The 27,094-nt window shown below is 37.3% G+C and overlaps 1 protein-coding gene across 1 annotated transcript in view; it reads left to right on the top strand.

Moving 5' to 3' along the window:
• The window catches only part of LOC150085870 (mediator of RNA polymerase II transcription subunit 13-like), a 554,522-nt gene that overhangs the window by 268,196 nt on the left and 259,232 nt on the right, over nt 1-27,094 (top strand). The window contains exons 12-14 of the mRNA XM_090374721.1: nt 7,215-7,287; nt 11,924-12,099; nt 19,916-20,133. Coding sequence (XP_090230847.1) covers nt 7,215-7,287; nt 11,924-12,099; nt 19,916-20,133 — 467 coding nt within the window. The remainder of the gene's footprint in view (nt 1-7,214; nt 7,288-11,923; nt 12,100-19,915; nt 20,134-27,094) is intronic.

A 27,094-nucleotide genomic window follows, 5' to 3' on the forward strand; every position in this document is an offset into this window, starting at 1 on the left:
TTTCCCATTCGTAATTTATATACTGTACCCAATGGATCTTGGTTCCCCGGCGTTTTTCGCTATTGTTCACCAGTACTTTCAGTTTATTAGTGAACACTAGTGAAAAACGCTGTTCTTCTTCGGTTTTGTACTTCCAGATCACTATCAATACATTTTCTCCGAAGACCACCACTTAACTAGAGCTTGTCGACTTTACTTCTGTTTTGTGGACATCCATAACACATTTTGAATGCAATTTTTTAGAAGGAATACAGATTCTTCACCCAACATGTTCTCCTGAGGCATAGCTTAGATCATGTGATTGACAAAATTAGCAAAGTGGCCCAACTTTGCATGCTCTATTGCATAGCATGTCAATTGAGCCAGTTTATGAATGCATATATCCATGCTGAAAGAGTTTAAACTGGAAAATATCACGTGGTCACTACACCTTCTAGCTCCCTGCGAATTAATAACGGTTAAGTCTATTTTAGAGGCACCGTTAACTGTCAAAAATGTGGATTCCTGGTCAGTTATGTATAACTAACCCACATGCACACATAAACTCATACAGGACTTGCTTTGTCATCCATTTAAGTCCGACCTTTTGATATATATCTGTATAATAATTTTATTCTTTATATAGAGGTACGAAATAAAGATCAATTATAGATCACTACAAAATTAAAAAGATACGGTACAATGGATACCGTACACCTTTTTATAATGAAATAAATATACAAATTTTTAAAAAAATAATAATAACTTTAAGTAACTTAAACCCCAATTACACGGCACCCCAAGAATGTTGTTGCGGCACCCTGGTTGAAAACCACTGATATAAATGATTGAACCAATGGACTTTTTGCATTTGATTCCGTGCAGAAAATCACAGGGTGATCCCCAGCCAGTCCAGAATGGTTCCATATAGTGTTCATATGACTCTGTTTCCATATCACAATGGCAATAGATGGAAGTCAAGTAAAATTGAAACCATGCTTGATCGAATGTTAACACACACAGGTTGTGGGAAACAAAGTAAGTCATCTGTTACTAGAAGTTTCTTGTTGAAAAATATAATTGCAACTCTTATGTATAGTGCACTGCAGCATTCTCGTGGACAGCAAGTAGCCTATAAATTTTACCCTTTAAGTCATTCAAGTCTTATGCAGACAGTGTCTGTTCATTCTTTTTGCCTGTAGCTCTCATCTTATCAGTGAACCAGTTCCATTATTTTCTAGTGCATATCTGTGAGAATCAAGGTTGGTAGTGTGCTGATTCATTGCCACAGTTAAGATAATATTCCATTGTTTTTTCCCATTCTAATATTTTCTGGGCATTTCTTTTCCCTAGCAGAGTGATTTGAAGCTGCTTCCTCACCTTACAGTGTGAGTAGGCGGCTCTCCTCTTTTCATGTTGACATTTATGATAAGCATACCTACACTGTGCACAGTGAATTGCTCCATTTGAGACATCTTTGCCATTATTCTCTCATTTTCCACCCCAAATTCCAAAGCAGCACCTTCCAGCACACCCCATTTCTTCAGTATTTCACTTATAGAACTACAATTAATTCCATTTTCCTTTGCACATAAGAATTTTTCTGTATATCTCTCTCTCTCTCTTTGCAAAATCAAAATAAATTCATTGAATTTATCTTGTGATACTATTCCTATTCTGATGATCCTGCAATACATCCTTATTTGTGGATTCTGTAATTTACCCTGCTACAGAAACTAAACTAACAGGTCCGGACGCCTCATTTTAGGAAGGATGTAGATTTGCTTGTGCGTGTACAGAGAAAGGCAACAAGATTGGTGATAGGAATGAAGGGGTCCTCTTACCAAGAGAGGCTTAAGTTCTGCAAATTGCAGCAGCTGGAGACTAGGCACCTGCAAGGTGATCTGATTGAGGTGTATAAGGCCTTGAATGAGTTGAGCACACTGAATTCTTCTGCTTGCTCAGATTACGAACCTAAGGGGGCATAAATTCAAATTGAGAAAAGACAGCTGTAGAATATATGTTCGGAAATTTTTCTTTAGCCAGCAGGTGGTTAATTTCTGGCACAAACTTCCATCTGTTGTTATGGAAGTTGATAGCTTAAATAAATTCAAGGAGAAACTGGACAAACTTTTAGAGGGAATGGTTGTGTGATTTTCTTTTTTTTTTCTGATGCTGCATAAGCTCATATGCTTGCTTTCTTGCATCACATGCCTCTATTACTATTACATTCTTTAATATTGCACGTCATTTTCCTTGCCAATCTCTTTTGAACGTTTCCAGAGCAAAAACCACTTTTACATAGAAATACAGTTATGTTCTAGCCTAACCCCACGGTCCCATAGCTCTCCTGCCTCTCATTAATTCACACGCATACAAAACTTAAAGGGAAATACTGTATAATTGTGTTAATTGAATCATTGTTATTCTTACCACTACAGACTGGTATAAGAATTAAAATACAAATGATGCTGTTTCATTATACTGGATTTTTCCTTAATAAGGCGATGGTGAAGTATCACCATCAAATTTGACTGTCAAGATCACAGATTGTTAAGGAACTAACTGGTGTTAATGTATGATGGAAATTATGGAGTTCTTTGATGTATAAGTCCCTCCCTCCAAATATTATTATTATTATCAATTTGTTTCTCTGTTGAAGAGACACCCCTGGGACAGCCATTGGCTAGAAGGGTGAGAGTTACATTCTAAGGTGTGAAGCAGACCTATGAGCAAAAGGTTACAAAGTCCATGGGATGTTCACCCTGAAAAGTTAAATACAGAATTTTGGAATACTTGAGTGATTTTATAATAGAATATTTAAAATTTTGACATCTTGGGTTGGCATCTAGAATACTGAGAATATATAGTTAAAAGGGATCAAAATTAAATGCAGTTTTTGAACCAAGTGGCTGTGCACTACAGTTGCATGAGACGATAGGAGTCAGCAAAGACTTGCAATTTGTAGGCTTTTTCGTTACAGAGCTTTTCCGGTTCAATTCTTAGTTGATTGAAGAGTTCTGTTGTGGTTGCTGCAATAAAGCAACTTGGGCTGTCCAGGTTTTTTAAGTTGCTTTGAAGAGGATGTCTTGTTTCAGCCATCCTGGTGGCTTCTCGATGAAAGTGAAACAAGCCATCAATACTGGGAGCGTCTAATCTTTCTGTTAACAGTTGGGCTAATGTGAAAATGTTTCTTGTGTTAATTGTCTGTTTCCAGGGAGCAATGCTGAAATGGAAAGTAGGATGGCTTTAGAGATAGTAAATGGGTGATCTTGAATCACCCATTTACTATCTCTAAAGATCAAAATCCTGTTCAACCATCTCAAGAGCCAGTATTCAATACTTAGGAAAGCTTTTAGGTTGCTTGGTAGGGCAGAGGAACAAATCTGTGAAGCATACAGTGGGATGGGAAGTATACATTTTAACAAGATATGGGTTTCTAATGCCAATTAACTCCTGTTTGGCAGTCCAGAGCGCTTCATATGTTTTAGCTTTGATGTAATCAAAGTGCTTGGAGAATGTTAGTCCCTCATCCCATTTTAGGCCACGGTCTACGTGTGATTTAACCTTTGGAACTTCTGTTGCTATTCTTAAACAAAATGAAAGATTAAAACAAATTTTATCTCTTTAGACAGTTTCACAAATTTGAATAAATAAAGTTTCTCACCCTTTTTAACAATTTTATTGATATCGTGAATTGTTGAACATCTGCTTCATGCTTTCACTGGCATGTGTGTTGCCTTTATTAAATCTTTTAAGATAGTAAAAACTCTTGCCCTAAATATTAGACCATCTCATTAATTTCATTAATTGTAATTTCTGCATTTGAGTAGCTTGCATAACTATTTACTCAGCTTTTTTAAAAATTTGATATTAAATCTTTCATCTAAGAAAAAACATGTTCACTTACTTTTATCACACATTTTAAAATTGTGCATCATTTCCCACTCCAAAATCTGAGAGTATAGTAATCCAGTTCTCGCACGTATATTGCTAATGCATGACAAAACGTAAGATCATCTGTGCAGGATACACTGAATCACATAGAGGCCAAACAGTAAAATTATTAATTCATGGTTGCACCTCGTGTTTCCAGAAAAGATATATAGTAAGAATGGTTTTGGAATTAGCATATTGGTGTGCATCGGTAAGATTTGCTATTACATATTCAGCTGTAGAGATATCACTAATTGCTTCATGAAACATCACACACACACACTCACTCACTCACTCACTCACTCTCTTTCTCAGTCAGACCTCTATATAACAAAATCGATCATTCCCTTGAAAAAATTTGTTAAACTGAAATTTCGTTATAAAGAAATATGACCTTTTCAACAATGAAAAATACTATAAATTCAGAAATAAGTGGGAATGATTAAATTTTCTAACATTTTAAAACAATTCATTTATCAATATGTACATATTAAGAAATGACTACTTACATGATGCACACAATTTATTAGTACACTTTTAAGAATTATGTCGTAAAATATTTTGTTATGTTTTGTTGTACACTGGATTTTACTGTACACCATTCATAAAAATTTTTGTAAGTTTACATTTTTTAAACATTCAAATATATTTTTTGTCACATTTCTTCCCACTGAAGGCCTTGATGCAAAGTTTCATATTCTGCCAATATTTATTGTTTGGAAGGTTTATTAATATTTCCCTCATTTTCATCCAACTCATCGTCGATATTGCCACTAGTTCTTTAAATACGCTCCAAAATGTTGGAGTCACTCGGATATTCCGCTACTATGGCATCATTATCAACTCCTAAAAAAATCATCGAGCAATTTCTCCACTGATCAAACTTCGCTTGGAACTCTTCCCAAGATTGCTGAATGTCTTGTAGTAGTTCATCCCTCTCATTGCTGTTAATTAGCATTTTAGCAAAACCTGCTTTTGCAAAACAAATTCTTAATTGTTGTTTCCGTCATATCTTGACTCCACACTTCCACCAACTCTGATATGCACATCCACCAATCTATAATAGAATCTATAGGTTGGTTGGTTTCTATTCTCGGTATATATATTTTTTTTCAGTAGTGCATTTTCAAATTTTTGATAATGCATTGGTTCATTAGCTGTAGTTTAGATGAGGTATTCGGAGGGAAGAAAACAAGCTTCACACTTGTAAGTTTTGAATTACCGAGTGAAGGTGGGCAGGGCAGTCTTTGACAGTCAATGTGATTTTTCTGTTTTCTTTCGTCATCTTTCTATCGAAATTTAAAATCCACTGCTCAAAATTTTCACTTGTCATTCAAGATGTTTTTGTTCTAGTTGTAGTGTAAAGTCCTTTGAAACACCAAGGTTGTTTACTTTTGCCTATTACCAAAAGCTTCAGTTTTTCATTACCAGCCATATTTGCACCAACCAAAACTGTAATTGTCTCCTTACTATTATTACCACCTAAACATTTATCACCTTTAAAAATCAGTATCTCATTCGGCAAACATTTAAAAAATAAACGTTTCATCAACGTTTAATGTCTTTCAGCTCATAGTCCTCCATAATTGTTTTCAAAACTGTTTCTTTCTAATGGGTATAGCCTTTTTCAATTGAAACTCTACTTTCATCAAAATTAACTTTTTTAAGTAAGTGATGAGCTCTTTAAATTTTTCCAGCCAACCAGAACTGGCTTGGAATGTTTTATGCCCCAGAAAAGATGCATACTCCATATCCTTTTCTTTTATTAATGGCCCTAATATCAGCACATTTTGGTCTCGAATCAACTTTATCCACTTAAAAACTGCTTCATCTACATCTTCACTCAGGCATAATTTATTATTATTAACTATATGTGCAAGGAAGCCTGAGGCTTATGCTGCACCAGCCAAAAAAAATTTCTGAGTTACCCTGAGAGAGAGAGAGAACAAGAGTCAGAAGTAGAAGGGAATCATCAGGAAAGAGAAGAATGATGATATCCAGCTCAGGACCCTGGGTGTGCCAAGCCCATACTCCCCAGATGTGAGCCCCTGGGGTAAATTTCACAGGAATTTACCCCACTGGCAGGAATAACAAATTTTAAAGCAATTTATTTTTATGTTTTTTAATGCCCTGATCTACACTACTAAGCACTTCTACTTTTTCACATTACACTCAAGGAATTCCTCTTAGATACTGTAAGATTACTTGCAACAAAACTGATTTAGGGACCACTTATACCTGCCATGTAAACAGAGACAGGTGAAATTTAGTGAAAATGTAGGTGACTCGTTTCTTCGAAACAATGGATGAATTTCCAGGATAAAGGAAAATCACTCTCTCCTAATTCTCTAATAGGATGCTTACAGTAGAAAACAGGTTGACCAGAGCCAATGTCCATGTTGGAAATATGCCTCAATCTTTGCCAAAGGCTGTGGATACATAGAAGTTGACCAGCACAACTTCTCGGTATGGTAGTGTATAGGTTGTATAGGTTTTACTTCTTCCGTGCATTATAGCCACAGTTGCTGATGCATTTACTTCTTCCTTTTAGCCATTGCTGACCCACTGCTGGGCAAAGGCCTCTCCCAAAACCTTCCATCTTTTTCCATCCTGCGCCGTGGTTGGCCAGTTTTCCCCTGCAGGGTTTTACAGGCACCACTGTACAATTTTTTAGCTCTTAATTCGTGGAATGTTTAAAAAAACATGGTAAAAATGATTTTAAAAAACCCCTTAGATTTATGTTTAATATCTTTTACTGTTACTGAAAATGTCAGGGTTTGTTTGTTTGTTTTTTTAACCTATTTTTAATTTTTATTTATTTTTTGTTCCAAAAAAACTTCATATTTATGTGAACTTTCAGCAGTATAATTATTACACTAAATATAATTACCATACTATAGTAAGAACACATCTGGAAACAGATGTGTTGTATGATTCCATGGTTTTGGAAGTAAGATATTGGTGTACATTACTATTTCTGGCTACAGATTCAGCTGTATAGATACTACCAATTTCTTCATGAAACATCATGTATGTGTGTTTAAAAACAGGTAAAAATAATAAATACTTCCCACCATAAATTAGAATTATGCATAATAGCTTTTACTATTACTGAAAATAACAGAAATTTTTTTGTTTTTCCTATTTTTAAATTTTATTTATGTTTTTGTTCTTAAAAAACTTCATATTCACATTATTACCCTGAATTTATTCTAGATAAAATTATATTCACTCTTTCACTGTTAGGTGGCCAACTGTTTTATATATATGTATATATTTAATTGCACTCTTATTACCAGATGCCATCCACTCCCAAGCTTCATGCTAATGAAGATATTACTTCTGGAAAATTGAAAAATACAGGAATTCTTGGTGAGTAGAGAAGACATAATTAAGGAATGCACTAATGAAAGAAACCATATTTTCTTTTTGTTTAACAGTGAAGTACTGTGGGGTTTTTTTATTATTATTATTAAAATTGCTGAAATCTTTTACTGCTAATATAAAAAAAAAACAGAACCCATTAAAATTGGTGAGTGCAAGTGGAATGAAATTTGTTCTTCTGATGATCATCACAAAGTAGCTAATTTGAACTGCAGTGAAGTTGAACTACTATTTAAAGTATCTTAAAGCAAAAGTTAAAAGGTTGTTAAAATTAAAGAATATAATGAGAGTAGAATGGGAGTTTGAAGAGCAGATCCTTAAATATACTCTATGATTGCGTATTTATTTCCACCTTAACTTAGATAGGAAATAGAAGTCTGTCTCTCAGTTGTTTATATGTTTATGTTAATATTTTGATTTATTTAAGCCTTTCATTGTATGTTTGTTTAAAAATTAAATATTTGAGGCTTAACCCTTCTTGTAACATCATGTCATCATGTAACATAAGGTTTAATTTAAAATTATCTATATCTGCTGATATTGTAACCACCAAATTCCTTTCTTCATCTGCCATTTTTAATTCAACCCCATTGTGTAAGTTATTTTGGGATTATTTCCCTGCCACTGTTTTTGATTTCCTGAAATGACACTAACAAAAGGATATACCCTGTATCTTTTTGTCAGTGTCATTTAAGAAAATTAAAAACTGTGGTCCCAGTACCATTTCTTGTAGTCCCACTTCTAACCCTAGCCCTATCTAAAGAGTAACAATTAATTGATCTGCCTCCTGTTCTGCAGTTATCCTGAAATCCATGTAAGGATATTAATTGTGATCCCAACATGTTCTAGCATTTCCAGATCCGTATGAAATTCCTCAAGCTGAAATGAAAGTAAGTGTGACATAATCATCATTATCAGTTTCATGAAATATGAGTCCTATCAAAATTACTTTTCTGTAATTATTTTTAGATAAAAGCACATGGAATTTGTGTGAAGAGCATGAACCCCCCCCCTTTTTTTTTTTTTTTTTACCTCGCCACTGTGTGCACAAAACTTTGTGCATGCATTACTCCACTTTTATCACCATTGCAATTATGACAGAGCTTTAAGACACATCTGATCTAAATGTGCACTACTTTATACTAGTTTTTGTGAAGCAGAAAGCAGATTGAATCAGTAATATGGTGACCTCTCTCTCCCCACACTTGTCCATCATCTTAAACTTTTTGATCAAAACTTGTATGCTGTCCATTTATGAACAAATTCTATGGTAAACTTTGCAGAAGTTTAATCTGTTGCTTTAAAAAAAATTTTCTCTTTTGTCCCTTACATAATTTTTTATATTAGTAGTTGTAATATAAAACACAGTAGAATAGGTTGAGAGGGTCAACCTATTCTACTGTGAAATACAGTTTCAATATCTGAGAAGGTATGCCAAAAGCATCGTCTAAAAATCTTTAAATCTGTCCAAATAGTAGTCATTCAATTACTTAGTGACCCATACTTATTCTCTCTCTCTCTCTCTCTCTCTCTCTCTCTCTCTCTCTCTCACACACACACACACACACACACACACACACACACACACACACACACACACACACACACACACACACACATTCATGTCTCCTCTTTCTGCAGATATATCAAAGAGCACTCTTCCTTTGCTAATTGCCTTCCCTTCTTTGAAAGGAGCAGTCCAAACTTAAACATCAATGTCAATATCCATCTATCCACAATTCAATTACAAATATACCAAACTAACTTTTTGTTCTTCGTTTATTTCCTCCACTTCAGCTATGTTGAACAATTTTTCTCCTTGGTTTTTTTTTTTTTTTTTTTTGCTGATACTTTATTTAGTTTGCTTGTATCATTTTCCACTACTAATACTAACATGCTTTTTCTTGATGAAATTCAACTTCTGTTTATTTGCCATATAAGTCAATCCAACTATTTTTTTAACAGTCATCTTTTGCATCTTGTGTAGTGCTGTAGTAAAATCTGCGTTAAGACCCACTTCTACTTTTTGGCAGTAGGCAGTCTCTTGGTCTGTAAACAAGTGAATTAAAGGATTAACAGTTTGGATACAGAATTCATTTGCTTTAATATATCATAAATTGAATGTCTTAAATGTGGTGACACCACTGGACCCAGAAGAGATTTCCATGGATTGGAGAAGTATCAACGTATCAGCAATACACAAAGGTAGTCAGTCCTAAGAGTGAAATTGGTAAGTACAAACCAGTCAGACTGACTTCACCAGTAGTGAAAATCGTAGGATAATGAAAAAGACTGCAGTACAGGATTATTTAGACAGAAATGGAATTCTAAAGGAAACACAGCATGGTTTTGAAACAGGATAATCATGTTTAACCAAACTTATTAGCTATTTTGACAGTCTGCAGGAGATAATTTCAACATTGTTTACTAGAATTTAAGCAAGGCATTTAACTCAGTTCCCCATGAGAGGTTACTGTATAAGCTGAAACATGTTGGAATCACAAAGAAAAACCCTTAGATGGATTGCAAGGCAGCTGTGGTGCAGGAGGCAAAGAAGTTTGATTAATGGTTTCTCTTCAGATTGAGCTAACATAAGATTAATACTAGGACCACTGTTGATTTTGATTTTCTTAAATGACATCATTGAAGGGATACAAGGCAGCAAGATGACACTGTTACATTCCCCTCTTAATTTCATTCTTGCACTCTTAATTTTCTTCATTCCGAATAGGTCTAATTCAGCTTCATCTGAACTTTCAATCTCAACTTTATCTTCATCTCTTGGTCTCTTTGCAGGCCTACACTTTCACTTTTTTTCCTATTATCCAAATTAATGGAAGGAGTCTCATTTAAAACTTGCTGCGTATCCTCATTCTGAATATCTATAAATTCTAGTTCAACTGAACACTCCTTCAACTCTGTATTCTTAACTTTAGTCCTACTCTTTCCAGTTCCAACTCCAACCCCTTTCCCCTCCTGATTTCCTAACTTTTTTTTCTTTTTAGAGGTCAGATCTTTCCCTTTCTCTTTTTGAGATAATGCTACTACATTATCTTCTGGAGCAGCCTTTTCTGATGCTGTTAACAAAATATCCTTATCAATCAATTCAATCAGTTCTTCAGGTAATTCAGCCACCGATTGTTTTAAACTCTGGTCAACTAAAATACTATCATCATTATCACTTACACCATGTGACAAATCTGATAGAGAGCCAGTAAAACTCCTGTGAGTATGCATAGCCATATTAGTATGTATAAGTAAAAATAAAATAGGGACAATTAAAAGAATTAGCTAATAAGCAACTAATCCAAAACTATTTACAAGTTAGTAATGAACCCAATATCCACACAGGTCAAGCTAATACTAATAATAAAAATAAAAAACACTAAAATATAAAATAACTCTTTAAAATTTATGTAAAAGTACATTAATAAATGATCACAAAATGTACAAAAAAGATAACACTCAAACTCAATCAAGCCAAATCTCACAAAAACCAAAGAACTGTAGAAATTAGCCTGCTCCTCCAATGTTACAATAATTAAAAGAAAACACCTATTAATCATTAAAAAAAAAAAAAATCAAAATCAATCAAATATACCTTGAAAAGTAAACAATCCTCACTACCAATGTCAAACACAAAAAGCACAGCACATCAAGAATAAAGCACGAAACAATGATCATTAAAAGATCGTTACTTCTAATACAATGGCAGCCATTACACCACTAAAAAACTTTGATAATCAATTTCTCAGTAAATATTTAAAGCTGAATTAGTTTGCTGATTTCTTGTTTGATTGTTCTACTAATAAGGTGTTTATAAAGTAGTGTTCTTGTGTTCAGTGACATTTTGTGAAGAGAGAGAGACTGTAATTACTTAATGCATGCATTAGTAGAAATTGTTTAATAGTATTAGTAGTTGCAAATGATTCAGGAAAGTAAGCTTATAGCACAAGCCAAGAAAAAAAAAAAAAAAAAACTTCACATTTCACCTGTCTATCCCCTCTAGTAATTCCAATCTAGTTCTTCCTTGAATTGATTCAAGCTTTTCACTTCCACAATAACAGATGGAAGTTTGTTCCATCAATCAACCACCAGCTGGCTAAAGGCAAACTTCCATACACCTATTCTGCAACCATCCTGCCTCAGTTTAAATTTATGCACCCCTCGTGTGTGGTCTGAGCAAGTGGAAGAATACCATCAACATGAGCTTGCTCAATCCATTCAAGGCTAACACCTCAGTCAGCTCACCTCACAAGTGCCTAGTCTCCAGACACTGCAATTTGCAAAACTGAAGCCCTTCTTGGTAAGAGCACCCCTTTGTTCCACTCACCAATCTTGTTGCCCTTCTCTGTACCCTTTCCAGGAGCTCTACATCCTTCCTAAAGTAAAGCCTCTAGAACTGTATGTAGTACTCAATATATGGCCTGACCATTGCTTTATATGATGAGATAATTGTTCCTGTCAGAAAAATTCCATTATATCATTGGTAAAATCCCATGAGCTGTCCTGTCTGCACTGCTCAGAAAACTTCATATCTGGCTGCACAATTTTTTAATATTTTATTTGAATATATCTTTAATTTATTATGTATTTTAATTTAATATATATTTTAATATTTTAGGAGCTGCAGAATTAACAAGGATGTTTCCAACACCACCTTCTCTTGAGCATATTGCTGCCTCACCTATATCTGGCCCTGGTGGAAATATTGATAATTTGACCTTAGATGGTGCAGACACAAGAGATCAGTCAGAAAGTTTTCCAGATCCGTATGAAATTCCTCAAGCTGAAATGAAAGTAAGTGTGACATAATCATCATTATCAGTTTCATGAAATATGAGTCCTATCAAAATTACTTTTCTGTATATTTTTCTCTTTATGCACAGTTGTGCTATTGAAAATTGTTATTGAAAAATGCTTCTTCCATTATATTTTTACTGAATCTATTATCAAAAATTAACATTTTCATTAGACTTATGAACGAGCAGTGATATGCTGGGATTAGCAGTTGTTGCCAGCTAATTGTTGGGCAGCATACCTAAGCATTTTATATATATATAGATAATATTAAATAATAAAATAATAATTAGATAAATTATTGTTATGTCAAAATCTATATAATATCATATCCACGTGACAGTTTTAAATGTGTTTTCATTGCTATTCTCATAGTCTGCATAAATTTAGGCATACGAAGGGTACTAGGAAAGTTTTGCAATACAGCTTTGTTTATTTAATTTTTTCAAAGTAATTTCCTCTACATTCAATACACCTCTCCATCCTCCGAAACCAATCTTTAAACCAGTTCTGCCAAGTTTCACTAGGGAGTAAAGCACACTCGTTATCCCAAGCCCGTAGAAGGTCCTCATCACTGGAAAACCGCCTTCCTTTTAGCTTCATTTTCACATGCGGGAACAATGCAAAGTCGCAGGGAGCAAGGTCTGGACTGTAGGGAGGGTGCTCGAGAAGTTTCAGTCCTGTCGTGGTCAAATATTCGGTGCAGGCTTTGGCGCAGTGAGCTGCAGCATTATCGTGATGGAGGTACCAGGTGTCCATTCTTGGCTTTGGCCGCAGGTTCTTCATAGATCCAATGACTTTAGGCAGGTATTGTTCAGTATACCACTTAGCTGTGACTGTCTTCTGCGTGTCCAAAACGACATGTTCCACAATTCCACTCGATTTGAAAAATACAGCTATCATTTTCTTCTTTACAGATCGGGATTTTCTGACAATTACGGGTGTGTCGTCATCATCAAAGACCCAAACTTTGTTTTGAGCCTTGGTCGGCAGATCGTAATAGTACAGCCAAGTCTCATCACCTGTCACGATGTTGTTCACATACCGAGATTGTCCCTTATCAAACTTTTTTAACATCTCCTGGCACCAAGTCACACGTCGTGTCATCTGTTCTTCAGTCAGTTGATGCGGCACCAAGAGAGAACAACGTTTCTTCACGTGCAAATGATCTTGCAGAATCGAACGAATTGCTGGTGCATTTAGGCCGAAAGTATCCTCTATCTGTTGGTAGGTCACTCGCCTGTTTTCGTCAAGCATTTTCCTCACAGCAGTAACGTTTTTCTCCGTAACTGACGTTCGTGACCTTCCCGGCCTCTCAGAATCCTCCAGAGTGAAATTTCCCCTTTGGAATTCTCTATACCACCTGAATATCGTTGTACGATGTGGACAATCATCATCTAGTGCAAGAGTCATTTCTTCTAAGCACTGGTCCATGGTTAAACCACGCACGAAATTATACCGCAAAACTGTCCTTATCTCGTTTCGTGACCACGATGCCATCGCAAGCACTTTACACTCTCACTACTAATGAATAACTGAGCCCATCGACTTGGCGCGGCGGCTACTATGCACGTATGAACATGTCTCAACATGCAGCAACAAGCAGCTTCCTGTGATTCATTGTTGCATCATATTGCAAAACTTTCCTAGTACCCTTTGTACATTCTGAATAATTCCTTGGCAGTAGTAGTAGCAATGGAGGCATGTGATGCAAAAAGGCAAGGGTATGAGCTTATATAACATCACCCAAAAAAAAAACAATCCATTCCCTCTAAAAGTTTGTTCAGTTCCTATTTGAATTTATTTAAACTATTAACTTCCACAACGACAGATGGGAGTTTGTTTCAGCAATCCCCTACCCACTAGCTAAAGGCAAAATTCCGCACATCTATTCTACAACTGTCTTTCCTCAATTTGAAGTTCTGTCCCTTCAGGTTCATAATCTGAGCAAGCAGAATAATCCCATCAGAATTCAGTGTGCTCAACCCATTCAGAGCCTTATACACCACAATCAGATCACCTCGCAGGTGCATAGTCTACAGCCACTGCAATTTACAGAACTTCTGCCTTTCTTGATAAGAAGACGCCTTCATTCCCATCATCAATCTTGTTGCCATTCTCTGTACATGCCCAAGCAACTCCACATTCTTCCTAAAATGAGGCCTCCAGACCTGTACACAGTACTCAAGGCGTGGCCTGACCATTGCCTTATACAAAGGGATAAGGCACCTCCGTAGCCAGGTGGGAAGGAGCAGCAGTGCGTGGCACACGCTTCTTGATTAGACCGGGGTTCGAGCCCATCACCACCAAATACGGAGGATGCGGAAAGGTCAGGGAATGACCACCGCATATCCCGGAGCAATATGGCCTTAGTTGCTAATGCTCCTAAAAACCAAATAACAACAACAACAAAGGGATAATCACCTCCTTTTTCCTTCTAACAAAATTCCTGTTGTATATCATTCACAATACCCCATGACCTGCCCTGGCAGCCTGTCTGCATTGCTCAGAAAACTTCATATCTGACTGCATAATTACTCCCAGATCTTTTTCGTTTTCTACCACCCTAAGTGTGGTAACACACAGTTGGTACATTTCTCTGTGATTACTTCTACCCATATGCAGTAGTTTGCATTTGTCAATGTTAAACTTCATTTGCCACTTCTCAGCCCATCTGGCCTTTTGTTTTGTATGTTTGTCAGTGATATTGATGAAGGTATATCAGGCTTAACTTCGAAGTTTGCAGATGATACAAAGATTGGCAGGATTGTTAATGACAGGAATGGCTGTGTGCTACATCAATGGGATCTAGAAAATTTGGTCCAAGGGATGAAGGTCCCAGGTGTCAAGCTATGAGGGGTGATCATTTATTCTGTGGACTAGTGCAAGATCTTATCTTAATTGTGACCATCTAAATCTTCTGTGGCTTTCTCCTTCTGAAAATACTCTCCCTTGAACTTTTTACACACTTTCACCAGCATCATACCCATGCATTAAATGCTTGTTATAAGCTATTTTTCGAAATACTGCAAACTGTTTCTGCTTTGACTCTCAAGCATTGTTTTATCGGACACGAAACACCTTTCAGAACTTTCTTCAGACATGGAACCAGAAAAAAATCATAAGGAGCTAAGTCCGGTGAATAAGGTAGGCCATGGCAAAACCTCGGCACCTATGGCAATGATCACCGTGTGCGCAATATTATCCGTATGGGGCCTGGCATTGTCTTGATGGAGAACCCACTTCACACTGCAAAGTTCGTTCACACTGGAATATGTCTGTCCTACCAAGACACTCATTACCATATGCTTCATTCATCTCTTTAACTGTTTCCGACTCATTTAAGCCCCGTCTGACACAATAACGAATCACATATTGCTGTTCAATCTGTATGTCTGGCTTGCTTCGAAACGATCATCAGTGACACACTGCTAAAAAAAACTCTCTTCACACAACACTAGCTCGACAAGTACTGGCATACACACCCAGAGTCTGCTCAGTAGTGATCAGGGTGAATGCCTCTAGCAGCATTTATGGAAAGCTCACACTTTAAACATAAAATCTTACACCCATCCATGAATTAAATGATTATCCCTCGTATTTTGGGATCAAGTGTCTTTGCCAGTGAATTTACACTCTTCCTTAAAAAATTAATTGTTTCCTTATTTATAGCATTACGCTGAAGCTCAGTTATATAGTCAATAGTAAAGAAAGTACTTTACTAGATCAGAATGGAAAGTAATCTTTTCCTATTCTAAGTACTAACCTATTACCATTTGGTCACAAAGGTGGCACTGTTCCTGCGTCCATGTGGCGGGGCTGTTAACCTGAAGGGGAAAAGTTGTCCCTTTCCAGATGAAATGGAACAAAGAGATCTCATTTACCAGAAAGCCATTAGGTTCACGGGCCAGAATATAACAGTTCATAAACATGAGGAGCCTAGCTTTGTCTCAACAAAACATCAAAAGACTGCCATAGACAGAATTCGCAATCCAACCTTCGTCCTTATCCATTCCTCACAAAACCAACCTATTGAAAACTTTCTCCCTTTTTAGTGCAGAAATGCCTTGAAAGTAAACTAAGAACTCTGAACACAGTTCATCGCCTGAGATCAGGGGACCTACTAGTTGAAGTTGCCACTTCTCAACAATCTGAGAAATTATAAAAACTCAACTTTTGGTGGAATATCTATCACTGTCTCCCTACACACCTCCCTCAATACATTAAAAGGTGCAAGAGAATTAAAAATTCCAAAACCTAGAAAGGACCCTGCCAGTTCACAGAACTACAGACCCATTGCTCTGGCTGGCTGTATAAGCAAGGTCATGGAAAAAAATATCGATGCTTGTCTGGCCAGGTTCCTAACACAACATGACCTCCTCAATCCAATGCAATATGGTTTCCACAAAGGTAGATCCACCCTCATCTGCTGGTTCAGTCAAAAATAAACATCTGTGATTCTTTTTCCCAAAAAAGAACACCATGTTATGATACTGTTTGACATAGAAAAAAAAAGCCTGTGACACTGCATGGAGTTCAGGAATATTACAGGACCTATACAACCAAGGATTATGAGAAAATCTTCCACTGTTCATCAAAAACTTTCTGCACAAACAGACCTTTCAGATTTGACTCCATAACTATTTATCATAAAAATAAACTTGATAACACAGAACCTACCAAAACCACTATCTTCCACTCTGTATGCAGATGACCTCAATATCTCCTGCTGTTCCCTCAATATGTGAATAGTGGAAAAACAGTTACAGGGTGCAATCAACGAAATTTTTACATGGTCTGGCAACAGTGGCTTCCACCACTCATCTCAAAAGACCATTGGGATACACTTGTAGGAAATGAAATCTTCATCTAGTACAGAACTCCGACTGGACAATCAAGTGATTCCTATAGTTTCTAGCATCCGCTACTAGGTGTAATTTTTGATAAAAAAACTTACTCTCCTTGACCATATAAAAAAACATGCCTGAAAAACTAAACATCTTAAGAGTGCTCTCTGCGACAACGTCTGGAGCCAACAGATTTACACGTCACAGTCACAGCTAGATTACAGCTCTTCTAGACCAAGTCTACCAATGGCTTGATACTATACAATACAGTGGTCTTCCCCTTGTGCTCTGTGCCTACTGTACATCTCCAATACACAGCCTTTATGCTGAAGCTAATTTCTAACTAATTTCTACAGCCATGTAGACAAAAAAAAAAAAAAAAATTCAGCTGTTATCCCGAACCTTACAGTTTGTGACATAATTTCCCCAGTCACCAGAAAGTGTAGCTTCTCTGTTTCATTTGTGTTGACACCCAGGGGGGGGGGAGTTCTTTAATGTGGTTACTGCCAAGACAAGAATCGTCTGTCAGAGTCACTGTTTTATAGAAAAACACGTGTAGAACAAGCCTGTCTCCCATCTTCATCAAATACATCATTAGGGCTGTAATTTTTAGAATTTAGAAAACATGAATTTTTGTCGTTCTCTACAGACATTATCACTGGCATTTGAACTGCTCTAGAAATGTGTTGAAAAATGAGGTTGTCTTTTTTGGAAATTTACTAACCGTCTGCTTGTATTAAAATCAATCCTTCATGATTAAAACTTTCTATATCTGGATACTCTGCACTGCTCATTTGTTTTTATTGTTATGGTATGTCCTACTTGCTTCAAAATTCTCACTTATTTGCTAGATAAGTTAAAAGAATACAAAGAGGAATCCCGAATTCATCAGCACATGCAGAGTTCTTATTGTCACCCATTTCTATGGCCTGACTGTCTAATCTGTCCTTAGTTGACAACATCTTGAGCTTTCTCTTTTGTACTGTCATTGCTGAAAATTTCACTACTCATATAATGTGCATACACCTACACTGAAAATGAAATTGAAACCAAAATAGGATAGATATAAAATGTGCTGGCGGTGCATGTTTAAAACATTTCACATGGAAAAAATTGTGTATACAAATCATGAATACAAAGGGTACTAGGAAAGTTTTGCAATACAGCTTTGTTTATTTAATTTTTTCAAAGTAATTTCCTCTACATTCAATACACCTCTCCATCCTCCGAAACCAATCTTTAAACCAGTTCTGCCAAGTTTCACTAGGGAGTAAAGCACACTCGTTGTCCCAAACCCGTAGAAGGTCCTCATCACTGGAAAACCGCCTCCCTTTTAGCTTCATTTTCACATGCGGGAACAGTGCAAAGTCGCAGGGAGCAAGGTCTGGCCTGTAGGGAGGGTGCTCGAGAAGTTTCAGTCCTGTCGTGGTCAAATATTCGGTGCAGGCTTTGGCGCGGTGAGCTGCAGCATTATTGTGATGGAGGTACCAGGTGTCCATTCTTGACTTTAGCCGCAGGTTCTTCATAGATCCAATGACTTTAGGCAGGCATTGTTCAGTATACCACTTAGCTGTGACTGTCTTCTGCGTGTCCAAAACGACACGTTCCACAATTCCACTCGATTTGAAAAATACAGCTATCATTTTCTTCTTTACAGATCGGGATTTTCTGACAATTACGGGTGTGTCGTCATCATCAAAGACCCAAACTTTGTTTTGAGCCTTGGTCGGCAGATCGTAATAGTACAGCCAAGTCTCGTCACCTGTCACAATGTTGTTCACATACCGAGATTGTCCCTTATCAAACTTTTTTAACATCTCCCGGCACCAAGTCACACGTCGTGTCATCTGCTCTTCAGTCAGTTGATGCGGCACCCAGAGAGAACAAAGTTTCTTCACGTGCAAATGATCTTGCAGAATCGAACGAATTGCTGGTGCATTTAGGCCCAAAGTATCCTCTATCTGTTGATAGATCACTCGCCTGTTTTCGTCAAGCATTTTCCTCACAGCAGTAACGTTTTCCTCCGTAACTGACGTTCGTGGCCTTCCCGGCCTCTCAGAATCCTCCAGAGTGAAATTTCCCCTTTGGAATTCTCTATACCACCTGAATATCGTTGTACGATGTGGACAATCATCATCTAGTGCAAGAGTCATTTCTTCTAAGCACTGGTCTATGGTTAAACCACGCACGAAATTATACCGCAAAACTGTCCTTATCTCATTTCGTGACCACGATGCCATCGCAAGCACTTTACACTCTCACTACTAATGAATAACTGAGCCCATCGACTTGGCGCGGCGGCTGCTATGCACGTATGAACATGTCTCAACATGCAGCAACAAGCAGCTTCCTGTGATTCATTGTTGCGTCATATTGCAAAACTTTCCTAGTACCCTTTGTATATGTGGATATTGACTGATCTTTCCACTCAAAAAAAGTCCCAAACCATCCCATCCTAAACAAGCAGAATTACTGAAGCTGTAAGTGCATTTCATATCAGGCTTACTAACTGACAGGATGTGAACACACATTTCAAATATCATGAATTGATGTACTGAATACATTGCTGATATACTGCCTGCCCACTTTTGCTTGGATTTAGCCCAGTAACAATTTTATATTGATCTAGTTTTACAAAACCTGTTCATAAAAATGTTCAGTTACCAAGAGAAACTTGTTAACTGCATTAAATGCAGTTAACAAGAATATAAAAGCATTATCCCTCTGGAAGTTTTGAAAGGGAAATTGTCAGAGTTATTAAGCTACTGTATGTTCTTCAAGACAGTTGTTGCCATCTACTGGTCATTTGACTTCTAGCATGAACGAATGTTTTCTGAACTTGATCTTGCCCTATACACCATAGAAAATTGTTTGTTGCTTGTGTTTTATATAATAATCTACAAATAAGGTTTTAGTCTAATTTAAAAATAATCATAATTTGTACTGATGCTCTTTTTTTCATTTTATAGGATTGGTCATATGTTTATAGAATTCCATTGCAGCAGAAGGTATTAGGATCAGTAAAATATTCTCCTGTTTCTAATTTACCTTCTACAAATCTTCCTCCTCTTAATATGCCAAATGAATATATCTATAAGCCATCTTGGAGGCACCATTTTGGCAAACATCAAAATAGCATTAATTCTGTTGAATATATGAATTCCTTGGATAAACAGATTAATACTGGGTGAGTACACCTTATGAGTTTTGATAATTTATTTTTAATATAATTAATATACCCATTTAATAATAGTTTTAATAATAGTTGACAAAACTATTAATAGTTTTGTCAATTAATAGTTTTGTATATTAATAGTTTTATCAAGTTTATAATAATAACTTATTGAGGAACTTCTTTGAAGATAACTCATCTCTATTCTGTATGTATTTAATTTTTAATGGAGTGAATTTAAATACAAACAGAATAAAGATGTGACATATCTTCAGAAAAAGATTAAAAATAATTACGCTTGGGGGGGACTTGCAAACCTCCATTTCTCAGTGCAAAAGTTTCACGTTTCAAAAGAAATTGATTTGCTGATTCCACAAATACTAAAATTACAACTCTGTCACAGTGCTGTTGATAGGTGTCCTGAAATTTAGTAACTTAATGAATGAAAAATATCATACAATAATACATAAGCTATCTTAAAAATGAGTCATTCATTTTAAAATACTTTAATCAAACATGTAATGTAACAAAATTTTGTTTTTGTGAAAATGAGATTTCCAGACCTGAAGCAGCCTAACCATTGTCTTAGATAACAGAACAATCACCCTCTCTTCCCTGCTCACAAAATTCCTGTATATCATTGATAGAATTATTTGCCTTGTCCCTACTGTGAAGTTTGTGAAAGATACAATCACTTTCTAGAGTTAGCATTAGCATTGGCATACAATGCAAGAAAGCAAGCTTATGCAGCATCAGCCAAAAAAAAAAACCCCTCCCATTTCACCCCTACATTCGTTAAAATGCCTGTCCAACTCGGCCTAAAATTTATTTAGGCTATTAGCTTCCACAAAAAAAGATGGAAGCCTGTTCCACCAATCAACTACTCACTGGCTAAAGGCAGTGAATAGCCTATTCTACAACTATCTTTTTTGGCGCCTCCGTAGCCGGGTGGGAAGGAGCAGCAGTACATAGCACACGCTTCTTGATTAGACCGGGGTTCGAGCCCATCACCACCAAATACGGAGGATGCGGAAAGGTCAGGGAATGACCACCGCATATCCCGGAGCAATATGGCCTTAGTTGCTAATGCTCCTAAAAACCAAATAACAAACAAACAAACAACTATCTTTCCTCAGTTTGAAACTGTGCCCCCTCAGGTTCTTAGTCTGAGCAAGAGGAAGAATCCCATTAGCATTCAGCTTGCTCAACCCATTTAAGGCCTTATACACCTCAATCAGATCACCTCGCAGGTGCCTTCTCTCCAGATGCTGCAATTTTGCAGAACTTAAGCCTTTCTTGGTAAGAGCACCCCCATTGTTCATCTCACCAATCTTGTTGCTCTTCTTTGTACTCATTCTAGCAACTCTACATCCTTTCTAAAATAAGACCTCCAGATCTGTACACAGTATTGTAGGTGTGGCCTGACCATTGCCTTGTATAATGGGATAATCACCTTCCTGTCCCTGCTCGCAAAATTCCTATATATCATTGACAAGACTCCATGACCTGCCCTGGCAGCCCATCTGCACTGCTCAGCGAACTTCATATTTGACTGTACAATTACCCCCAGGTCTTTTTCAGTTTCCACTTCCCTGACTGTAGTACCACACAGTTGGTACGTTTTGGTTATTGCTACCCATATTCAGTACTTTGCATTTGTCAATGTTAAACTTCAGTTGCCACTTCTCAGCCCATTTTCCCAACTTATCTAGATCTGGTTGAAGTAGCATACTATCTTTACTGTCGTTAACAACCCTGCCGAAGATGATTTGTATCATCTGCAAACTTGGACATTACGCCTGATATACCTTCATCAATATCATTGATAAATATACAAAACAACAATGGGCCCAACACCGAACCCTGGGGAACTTCACTAATAACATTTGTCCACAAAGAGCAGTGTCCATTGATTACCACTATCTGTCGTCTCCCACTCAACCATCCCTTTATCCATTGTAGCAACTTACCCTTAATGCCATAGCTCTCCAATTTGTACAGCAGTCTTCGATGTGCAACAGTATCAAAAGTTTTCCTGAAATCCAAGTATATGATATCAAAATTATTTTTGGCATTCAGTTCCTTTGTGACCACATCATGGTATCCAATCAAATTGGTCAGAGAAGGCCTCCCTTTAACAAACCCATGCTGTATCTTAACTATTACTGCAGTCTTGTCCAGATGATCCTGTAATGCTTCTTTAACCAGTGATTCCATTATTTTCCCCAGAACACAATTTAAACTAAAGGTGACACATGTAACTCTGTAGTTACATGTGTCACCTTTTGAACCCTCTTTGTGATACATTTGCACACTTCCAGTCCATAGGGACCTCCCCTGAGTAGTAGTAGTAGTGGCACATGATGCAAGAAAGCAAGTGTAGGAGCTTATGCAACATCAGCAAAAAAAAAAAAAAAAAAAAATCACACCATTCCCTCCAAATGCCTGTCCAGTTCCTCCTTAAATTTATTTAACCTATCAACTTCCACAACAACGGATGGAAGTTTGTTCCAGCAATTAACCACCCGCTGGCTAAAGGCAAATTTCCGCACATCTATTCTACATCTGTCCTTTTTTAATTTGAACTTATGTCCCCGTAGGTTGGTAATCTGAACAAGTGGAAGGATCCCATCAGAATTCAGCGTGCTCAACCAATTCAAGGCCTTATAGACCTCAATCAGATCACCGTGCAGGTGCCTAGTCTCCAGCCACTGCAATTTGCAGAACTTAAGCCTCTCTTGGTAAGAGAATCCCTTCATTCCCCTCACCAATCTTGTTGCCCTTCTCTGTACACGCTCAAGCAAATCTACATCCTTCCTAAAATGAGGCCTCCAGACCTGTACGCAGTACTCAAGGCGTGGCCTGACCATTGCCTTATACAGAGGGACAATCACCTCCTTTTCCCTGCTAGCAAAATTCCAATATATCATTGACAAAACCCCATGACCCGCCCTAGCAGCCTGTCTGCACTGCTCAGAAAACTTCATATCTGACTGCACAATTACTCCCAGGTCTTTTTCATTTTCTACCACCTTAAGTGTAGTACCACACAGTTGGTAAGTTTCTCTGGGGTTACTTCTACCCATATGCAGTACTTTGCATTTGTCAAGGTTGAACTTCAGTTGCCACTTCTTAGCCCATCTGCCCAAATTATCTAGATCCTGTTGCAGTAGCACACTGCCATTACTGTCATTAACAACCCTGCCAACCTTTGTGTCATCTGCAAACTTCGACATTAAGCCTGATATACCTTCATCAATATCATTGATAAATCATAAATCACTGAGTCCAAGGAACCTCTCATAATTATGGCTAAGGGTTTGCTTACTTCCTTTGCCGCCTCCTTTAATATAACTGGATAGATCCCATCCACCCCAGATGCCTTCCTTATGTTTAACTTCAATTTCTCCTCCACTTTGCTCTCAGTTATTACAAAATCACTCCCTGTTAGCGTTTGATAACTTTTGGCACTCCCCTCATTGAATAATTCCTCATGTGTGAATGTAGAGGCAAAACACTTATTCAGTTTATCAGCCACCTGAGCGTGATCATCTATGTAAAGTGGTCCATTCTGATTCATTCTTTTTCTTCTAGAGTTTACATAACTAAAGAACTCTTTGCTCTTTTTCTTTGCATCCTTTGCCAAAGATTTCTCGTAATCTGCCTTTGCCTGCCTCACCTCTTTTGTGACTTGATTATAGACTAGTTTATACCTGCCATAGGCTTCTGTGTCACCTGATACTTTATATGTTTCCCATACATTTTTCTTCTCTGCCACGAGCCTCATTAATTCATCTGATATCCATTTAGGCCTAAACCTTGAACAGTATTTCTTAGTGGAATGAAAAGCCTAGTAGCCTCCAAAATTAAGTCCCTGCAGGCTTCCCATTTAGAATTCAACATTGGTAACATCATCAGTTGATCCCACTGTACAGAATTTAAAAACTGTCTGAGACCTCTGTAGTCACCTTTACGAAAGCAAAAGCTTTTCCCTTTTGCCTTGATGAATGATAGTTACATCTTTAAGTAATTCCCACATCAGTACATTCTGATCACTGTCACCCAGTGGTTCCTTTATCTGCAAATTCTTAATGCATGAATAATCACTGCTGATAATCAGATCAAGAGTATTACTCCCTCCAGTTGCCTCTCGAACATGTTGCTGTAGAAAACAGTCATTTAATAAATCCAGAGAAGTCTTGCTAGTGTGGGAGTGACCAATCCACAAGTTCCTGTCAATATCTAGAAAGTTAAAATCTCCCATTACAAGACATTCTGATTTACTGGCCCACTTTACACAATTGCTCATTACACTCATCAGATTCATTAGGACTATAACACACACCTACTCTCATTTTTCCTTTCGCAGTTCTTATTTCACACCAAACAGACTCGACACTGCATTGTCCACCAACATCAATTGGATGCACTTCCTTAGATTTTATGTTTCTTAACTAACAGCATAACCCCTTTTCCCTTCCTGTCCTGTCTATGCTTCCTTTACACACTGTACTCCCCGAATTCCAGTTCTACGTTCCTTATATCTGTGTGACACCACATCTCTGATATCCCAACAATATCTGCCTTTGATGTCTTGACTAGCACTTCAAGCTCATTAAATTTATTAACTATACTCCTAGCATTGGTGTACATGCAAGTATACATGCACCTGTTCCTACTCTTGATTGCCCTAACACAGCCCAGGTATTTACTTGTTGCACTACGACTCCCAATAGTCCTAAAAATCTCCATTACCTTGCTTTCCAGGCTGCTGCTCATTCTAATAGAAGTAGTGCAAGAATCACTTTTGCCTCTGCCTGTGGCCACTGTTAACCTTTTAGTCTGTGTATCCACCCCGAAGCTAGCAGTTTTCCGACCCACCTAACACTGCCTCGATAGTATCAGCAAATATTCTTGCACCCTTTCTATTTAAGTGTACCCCATGTTGGTACCCTTTAGCAATGCTTCTTTAACCAGTGATTCACTGTTAGTTAGCAAATTTATAAAAAATGAAGCTTATACAGCATCAGTCTATTTCCTTAAATTATTCAGACTACCCAGTTTCATAACACTACATGGAACTTTGTTCCAATAATTAGTTACTCTCTGGCTTAAAGCAAAATTTTGCACCTGTCCTGCAATAAGACTTTCTCACGTTTACTCTTGAAATCACTGTCAGTTTCTTTCAGATCTGATGTGGCCTCTCATGGCATCCTTACATCTAAGGTATCGAAATGAATGGATGATAATTGGCCAGATATCCATACACTCCATTTTTACATGTCTGAGATGCAAATGCTGTAGGTAGGAAGGTGGCTGGTCACAAAATCCTCGAGAAAACTTCACTGACATGCAACCTTTCTCCCTATTTATCCAGTCTGTGTTACTACCCAGAGCTCACACACCTAGTTAATGTATATTTTATGTTAATGTATATTAGATGCTTATATTATATATAACCGTAATATATAATACTAGAATATATAAGAATATATAGTATTGGTATTAGTAGTGGCAAATGATGCAAGAATACAGCATTAATGAAAAAAAAAAACCCTTCCTACATCACCTGTTTATCACCTCCAATAATTTTTCTAGTTCTTCCTTAAATTTATTCAAATTACCAACTTCCACAACAACAACAGATGAAAGTTGTTCCTAACAATCAACTATCTGCTGGCTGAAGAGCAGACTTCTGCACAACTATCCTACAATCATCCTTCCTCAATTTGAATTTATGCCCTCTCGTGCATTTTTGTAAGAGAAAGAATGCCATCAGCATTGAGCTTGCTCAATCCATTCAAAGCCTTAAACACCTCAGTCAGATTACCTTGCAGGTGCCTAGTCTCCACATACTGCAGTTTGCAGAATGAAGCCTTTCTTGGTGAGAGCATCCTTTTGTTCCACTCATTAATCCCATTACTCTTCTCTGCACCCATACCAGCATAACCACATTATTCCTAAAATGTAGCCTCCAGTCCTGCGCTAGAATTTTGCTAACTATCCTAGCTAGAAAAATTCCTGTACATCACTAAGAAAATCCCATGTGCTATCCTGGCAGTATGTCTGTACTGTCAGAATATTTTCATATCTGACTACACAGTTACCTCAGAACTCTTTTGTTTTACACTACCTTTAGTGTAGTACTAGAGATGCTAAGAGGGTAATTCAAAAAAAAAATTACACTTGCCCATTTAACCCAAGAGATATTTATTGAGGTATGTCACATTATGCAATAGAAAGCACATACCTTGCACTACTTTTCCACATAGTCACCGAGTTGAAGGAACGTGTGACTAAACGTTCAATTCCCTGATGATAAAAATCCACTCCTTGGTCATTCAGCCACCATCGAACTGCTGTTTGCACCTGATCATCATTTGCAAATCATTGTCTCCCTAGATTTTTTCAGCTTACCAAAGATGTGATAGTCACAAGGCGAAAGACCGGGACTGTATGGAAAATGTTGCCATACCTCCCATCCAAAACTTTGGAGCAAGTATCATGTTGTGTGTGCATTGTGTGGCATGGCTTTGTCCTGAATGAGAACAACACCTTTGCTTAACTTTCCAGGCCTCTTGTTTTCATGGCTGTTCGCAAAGACCATAATGTTTGGTAGTATGAGGCAGCATTAATTGTTTTGCCTTTTGCCATAAATTCCGTGTAAACAACTCCATCACAGTCGAAAAACAGTGACCATGACCTTTCCTGCTGAACAGTGCAACTTTGAATTTCTTCCGAACAGTCAGTGTTGTGTGGCTCCACTCCATAGACGCTCTCTTCATTTCTGGGGTGAAGTGATGCACTCACGTTTCATCACAGGTGTATGCAGCATAAGGAGTCACGGTCTTCCACAGAATAGCATTGAAGGCGGGCTAGAGAAGACAAGAAATGTTGACCTTTGTGTTCATCTGTAAGTGAATGAGGAACCCATCGTGAAATATCCAACTAAATATTGAAAATATTGAAATATCCA

The sequence above is a fragment of the Mastigoproctus giganteus genome, chromosome 5 (genome assembly GCF_048544385.1).
Source record: "Mastigoproctus giganteus isolate SK-2022 chromosome 5, ASM4854438v1, whole genome shotgun sequence".
NCBI lineage: Eukaryota > Metazoa > Arthropoda > Arachnida > Uropygi > Thelyphonidae > Mastigoproctus > Mastigoproctus giganteus.